This window comes from Olea europaea, chromosome 3 (assembly GCF_002742605.1).
Source record: "Olea europaea var. sylvestris chromosome 3, O_europaea_v1, whole genome shotgun sequence".
Lineage (NCBI taxonomy): Eukaryota > Viridiplantae > Streptophyta > Magnoliopsida > Lamiales > Oleaceae > Olea > Olea europaea.
Genome location: NC_036239.1, coordinates 5892870 through 5899530, shown reverse-complemented (window position 1 = coordinate 5899530; position 6661 = coordinate 5892870). Strand labels below are relative to the sequence as shown.

General features: G+C 33.1%; 1 protein-coding gene across 1 annotated transcript; it reads left to right on the top strand.

Moving 5' to 3' along the window:
- The first annotated feature begins 412 nt into the window (after nucleotides 1-412).
- On the top strand, nucleotides 413-2664 carry LOC111383678 (trihelix transcription factor GTL2). The gene is made up of 2 exons (XM_023007811.1): nucleotides 413-908; nucleotides 1126-2664. The coding sequence occupies exons 1-2, from the start codon at nucleotides 538-540 to the stop codon at nucleotides 2324-2326; spliced, it is 1572 nt and encodes a 523-aa protein (XP_022863579.1). The 5' UTR covers nucleotides 413-537; the 3' UTR covers nucleotides 2327-2664.
- Nucleotides 2665-6661: the final 3997 nt, after the last annotated feature.

Below are 6661 nucleotides of genomic sequence, written 5' to 3'. Positions count from 1 at the left end.
AATCCCCCCCCCCCCCCCCCCCGGGGCCCCTTCCTCTAACTTTTATTTCTCAATGTCAGTTCAATAGAATTCTTCACAAAACGTAATTTTCAATCTCTGAACATTTCACCGCACCGTTGGTTGGCTTTTTCCTTTGTCGATAATCCTCCAAGATTCAAATTTGAAACGGCCCTTATAACCAGACAATAATTTTCTTCCATAATAATAATGGTCCCAGTCTCTGCATGCATTCACGTGTTCTGCTTAATTTATATTACACAAAAAATATCGCCATCGCCATCAGCTTCTGCATATCTCAGCATAGGATTCTAATTTTTTTTAAATGCATTAAATTTGGAGTATATACTATCAATTTCTGCACAACCCACGTGTTTATGATCCATGGAACCCACCTTCAATGTCTACTCGTCAATGTGCCACTGTACCATCACTGCAGAACAAGACAAAACTCCTTCATTAAGAGGGTGAAATTAAAGAGTTCTTCTTTTGTAAATTTGTTCGATATTTTTGTTGTGAATTTACAGTGAAAAGATAACCATGTTTGATGGTATGCAGTCTGGCGATCAATTTCATCAATTCATAGCTTCATCAAGAACTTCATTTCCTATTCCTCTTTCTTTTCCACTTAATGGATCAGACGCATCTGTAATTCACAGTTTTGATCCTTTCACTTCTCATCAATTACACCTTCAGTTAGAGTCCTCTATTAATAACAGGGTTGAACAGGATTATGAAGAACCAGCCAGTTTAATCTCAACTAAATTAGTGCTCGAAAGAGAGAGATCTATGCCGGAAACGACGATGACAACCGATCTGGGCTGGTCGCATAATGAAGTTCTTGCTTTGCTCAGAATTGGATCCAGCATTGGGAATTGGTTCTCAGATTTCACTTGGGAACACGTTTCAAGGTACATACGATACATATTTTGATGTTTTTTTTTTATTATTAATTTGTTGAGATTCACGTGTACTGTAAACGAAAATCGAGAATGCACGTATGCTTTACTTTTTCGAATCTTGTTTTCAGCAATTTCTTCTTGTTTTAAGCTGTTTTTGCTACAAAACTTTTGTTGGTATATTTGCGCAGTAATTGTTATGGTTTTCATAAATTATAAATCAGTGCAGGAAACTTGCAGAGCTTGGGTTTAAAAGAAGTGCTGATAAATGCAAGGAGAAATTTGAAGAAGAAAGCAGAAATTTCAACAGTATAAGCTACAACAAGAATTACAGGATTTTCTCTGAACACGACGATGAATTTTATCCGGATGATCAAGATCAAGAACCCCATATTTCTGCAGAAAAGAATCAACAAAATCAAGAAGAAGAAGAAGATATAGGAGAGAGGAATATTGTGGAAGGAGAATCAGAAAGAACTGTAGCTGCATCTCAAGAAAATGAAGGACAAGTTGCTATGAAACCAAGAGAAAACAAGAAGAGAAAAAGAAGGGAAGACAAGTTTGAAATGTTCAAGGGTTTTTGTGAAGCAATTGTGAACAAGATAATGGTTCAACAGGAAGAGTTGCACAATAAGCTGCTAGAAGACATGTTGATGAGGGATGAGCAAAAAATTGCAAGGGAAGAAGCTTGGAGGAATCGACATATGGAGATGATTAAGAAGGAAATTGAAATAAGGGCAGAAGAAAATGCCACTGCTAGGGAGAGACAGGCCACTATTATTAAGTTTTTGAAGAAATTTACATCAGATTCTTGTGAAGAAGATCAGGAATTTGTAACGAAAATTCAAGATCTTCTCAAGCTCAACATGACTTTACCTTGTACAATTCACTTTCATGATCAAACTACAACTACCCAAGAAAAAGTAGAAGCAGCTACTTCGTCAAGCATGGATTTTATTCACCAAAAACCTAGTTCAAAGCCCTGCTCCTCATCTGTACAGCTCCAAAACCCTAATCCTGCAAAACCCAACGAGAATAATCAGTTAGAATTGACACCATCTTCGAGGAAAAGGAATTCCAAGAATTTGCATTGTGAAAGTGGAGATAGTGGCAACAGATGGGCTAGAGATGAAGTGTTAGCTCTGATAAACCTTAGGTGCAAACTGAATAATAATGATGAAATTAAGGATGGAGAAAAGGGTCCATTATGGGAAAGAATTTCACAGGGGATGCTTGAATTGGGATACGGAAGGAATGCCAAAAGATGCAAAGAGAAATGGGAGAATACAAATAAGTATTTCAGAAAGACTAAAGACAGTAGCAAGAAGAGGTCTCTTGATTCAAGAACATGTCCTTATTTTCAACAGTTGAGCGGTTTATACAGTCAAGGAAAGCTCGTCGTCCCAAATAATGAGCCGGAAAACCAATAGAGATGGGGGAAAAGGGGCCAACGGCAGATAACGTTCTTTCAATTTTGAATTTTATTTTTACTTTGTGTGGGTGAAATAATTCAGTAGGCCTTTGTATTTTTGTTTATGAAGTTAACATTCTGAAAAATGAGAAGTCAGTTCCATCTGCCATCTCTAGAAAGATTGATTCTTTGAGATCCTTCATTTCTTCAAATTGAGTCAAGAGATAGAATCAGGAGAATTTCCACAATGCCTCTGGGTATTCCTCAATATTTCGACTATATATTCAAGGGATGCGAGATGCAGATGATAAATTTTTGGGAAGAAATCAAGAAAAATCTGAAGAACTATCTTCCTTTTGCTGGTACTTAAAAGAATGATTTGAGTGTTTAGCTGAACCACAAATAGGGAGGCTTTGTGAATAATAGTTGTGCTATGTGTACAATCAGGGTTGACAACACCGATTGACAATTAGACACATGGAAGGGGGCACACGCTGAATAAAAAAATCGTGAGTCCCCCCTCCCACGAATACATTGTCAACCAGGGTTGTTGTACAAGAAGAATAATTCTTGTGTATACCGACATCAATATGCACAAAGGTGAGCTGGAAAAGTACATTTGCAATGACAACAGTTGCAGCAAATTGACGGATTCCCTTTTTAAACAAACTAGTCGCTATTACGTGCGTTGCGCGAATTTTATATTTATCATATTTTTATTAACGTATGAATTTTAGTTTTTTTGGAAAGTTTTTGAAGCAATATCTAAAAATATTTCTATGATATAAGAAAATAATTGTAAATTATTTTTACAATTACATAACAGTATGTTATCTAAAAAAAATATACTTGTATATTTCATGCTTGAATAAGAAATATACAAACTATTTTGCTTGTATTTTTTCTAGTATTGATATTGAATGTGAAGATTATATTTATAAATTTTCTATAATTCAATGTTATAAAATTGAAAAAAAAATTCTTCGTACAGTGTGGAGTGAAAATAAAAAAATGTGAGGAGAGGGAAAATCATGTTCGGAGAGTTGGCAAACTCTTCGTACAGTGCGGAGTAAAAAAAAAACTCTCTGCAAAGTGTGGAGAGGTGACAAACTAACTCTCCGCACAATACGGAGAGCAAAAAAAAACTCTCAGCACTGTGCGGAGAGAGTTAATCTCTTCGCAGAGTGCGGAGAGTTGGTCCACACCATGGCAAAACTCTCCGCACAGTACGTAGAGAGTTGAACCATGTGCGGAGAGAAAAAAATCTCTCCGCATAGTATGGAGAGAGTTGAAAAAACTCTCTGCACAGTGCGGAGAGATGACAAACCAGCTCTTCACACAGTGTAGAGAGTTGTTTTCAAATTCCTTAATTACAAGTCAAATTTCAAGATTGTAAATTTTTCGTATATACAACGAAACAGAATCGAAAAACATTGCTCAAAATCAATTATGTCTTCTTTAAATTCCAGTCACAGCTCAATTTCTAAGCATATAAATCATATTTATGGTATTGGAAAGGAGCTTTCTCGTGATTCATACGATGAAACAATATGTGAATTGTGCAAAGAAGGAGATATTGATAGTACCACGACATTACTTTCACAAATAGACGCTTTAGGGTACCATCCAAATTCAATATTTTACACTTGCTTGATAACAGCTCTTGAACATTAGAAGCGGATACAATTTTTCAATGAAATTATACTTTCGGGTTGCAGCCCAGGAATTAAAGTGTTCAATGTATTACTCAAAAGTTGTTTGAGAAAAGGCCTCTTGGAACTTGCAGATAAAGTCCCGAGAGTTTTTATTTTTCTCTTCATACTGTGCGGAGAGATAGTTTGTCATCTCTCTGCACTTTACGTAGTCTTTTTTTTTGCTCATGTACGGAGATTTTTTTTGTCTCATGGAGTTTATATATACTAAAATTATTATTATTATTTTTAATGTTGTTAACATGATACATGTGTGGAAGAATATTTGTCAATCATCATAAACAAAATTTTTCACAAAATACAAAAAATAAAAATACATAATAAATCTTCTTGTTATGCTAATAAAATTACAATAATTTTTTTTTAACAAATAACATAAAAAAATATTTTTTCTTCACAAAAAACACATTTAAAAATTAGCAATTTTATAACCACTTTTTTTTTTTGGATTTTCGAAAATAAAATTATAAAAAAAGGAAACAATATTGAATTACAACATTTAATATTTGAGAAATTCAATATTAAATAAATTTTATACATTTATAACAAATTATAAATCCATATATGTAGTTTACCGTATATACAGCTTACCATATATACTATCTACCTTATTTCTAGCCTATTGTATTTACAAACAACTTATCATATTTGCACATTACCGTATATGCTGCCTACCGTATTTGTAACTTACCGTATTTGTAACCTACCGTATTTGCAAACAACTTACCATATTTTCACCTTACCGTATATGTTGCCTACCGTATTTGCAGCTTACTGTATTTTTATATATCGATTTTTGCACTTACAAATATCAAAAATGCAGAATATCGTACATTCAATTACCAAACCAAATTTCAAAAATACTTCCATATTTTTATTTTTTCAACATAAGTATAAAATAAATATTAAATATATATGAGACACAAAATATAAATACGTATGAATATGGTGCTTAATCTTCAATTTTTCAATATTGAATTACACAAAATTTAGAAATATAATCTTCACATTCAACTCAATTATATCAACACTATCAAAGAATACAAGCAAAATAATTTGAATAATATCGTATATTTTTTTATTTAAGTATGAAATATACAAGTATATTTTTTCTAGATGATACAATACTGTTATGCAATTGTAAAAATAGTTTACAATTATTTTTTTATATCATGAAAATATTTTTAGATATTGCTTCAAAAACTTTCCAAAAAACTAAAATTCATATACTAATAAAAATACAATAAATGCAAAATTCGTGCAACGCACGTGACAATCACTGTGCGGAGAGGTTTTTTTTTTACTTCACACTGTACGGAGAGTTTGCCAACTCTCCACACTGTGCAAATTTTTTTTTCTTTTTTTACTCCACATTGTACGAAAAGTTAGCACTTTGTGAGGACAATGTCTGCACATAATGTCATCTCTCTGTACTGTGCGGAGATATTTTTTTTACTTCACACTGTACGAAGAGTTTTTTAAAGCTCATGTGCGAAGAATTTTTTTTTTTTTTTTACTCATAACAGTTTATATTTACTAAAATTATTATTTTTTTTAATGCTAGTGGCATGATGTGTGGAAGAATATTTGTTTGACATAATTATTTTTTTAATGCTAGTGGGATGATGTGTGGAAGAACATTTGTTTAACATAAACAAAATAAAAAATAAAAAATGACATCATGCATAGTAAAATTGGATTCATTTACTATTGCATGAATAATAGACCATCATTCCCCTTTCTATTAGATGTTAGATAACATTCTATAGTATAAAAAGAAATATTCATAACTTCACTATTGGTACATACATGTTCTAGTTTGATCCAAATTTTAGTGGGTATTAATTTTTTGTTGAAGTGATTTTGAAGAGATCAAAATTATAGATTGGGAAGAAAAGTCGCTAGCTCACCGCCGGAGCAACTCCTACATATTTTCTCCAGAGATTTGTCGCTAGGGTATTAAAAAAAAAAAAAAAAAAGTCAAACTTGATACCCGCGGGCTCTTTCCAGAATGGGACGAAAATTACTCGCTTAATCGAGTATTTGGGTCGGGGATGGAGCAAGTACGGGTAATAAGGGCCCCACCCCATTTAACCTTTTTTTTTTAATATAAGAATTCAATACTTTAAATGAAAAATTTAACGCAATTTCATTAGTTCTAATAGGGATTGGCAACTAAGATTATCTAAGGGAGATGAGGAAAAATAAAAGTCTTAGTTTATTAAATATATTTGAATAACTTAACTTTTCAAAATAAATAAATTAATTAAAAATCTCAATAAATATATTATTGTCTTTCTTTAATGAATGGAAACAATAAAATGAATTATAAATTTAAAAAAAAAAGAAGTTAAATGGGTACTAAAATGGACAAGGCTAGCACCACCCTGACTTAAACAGGTAACGGGGCGGGAAACTACCCAATGGGGTAGGAGCGGGAGAGGTTGCCCCTACTCGGACCTGCACTGCCGTCGTTCCTACTTGTTGCTCGCTTTGTGCTTGAGTGGTGGAGCTATCGCTCGTCTACCACTAGCCTATCTCTCGAGTGATAGAGCTATCCAACTCAGGCCCATTTCGCATTTTGACACTTTTTGGACTCTTATTCAATTATAACTTGATTTCTAGGGTTATGTGTGTGTGTG

Coding starts and splice junctions, on each gene's coding strand:
- LOC111383678 (XM_023007811.1), top strand. CDS start 538: ATGTTTGATGGTATGCAGTCTGGCGATCAATTTCATCAATTCATAGCT. Junction 909..1,125: donor ACTTGGGAACACGTTTCAAG/GTACATACGATA, acceptor AAATCAGTGCAG/GAAACTTGCAGAGCTTGGGT.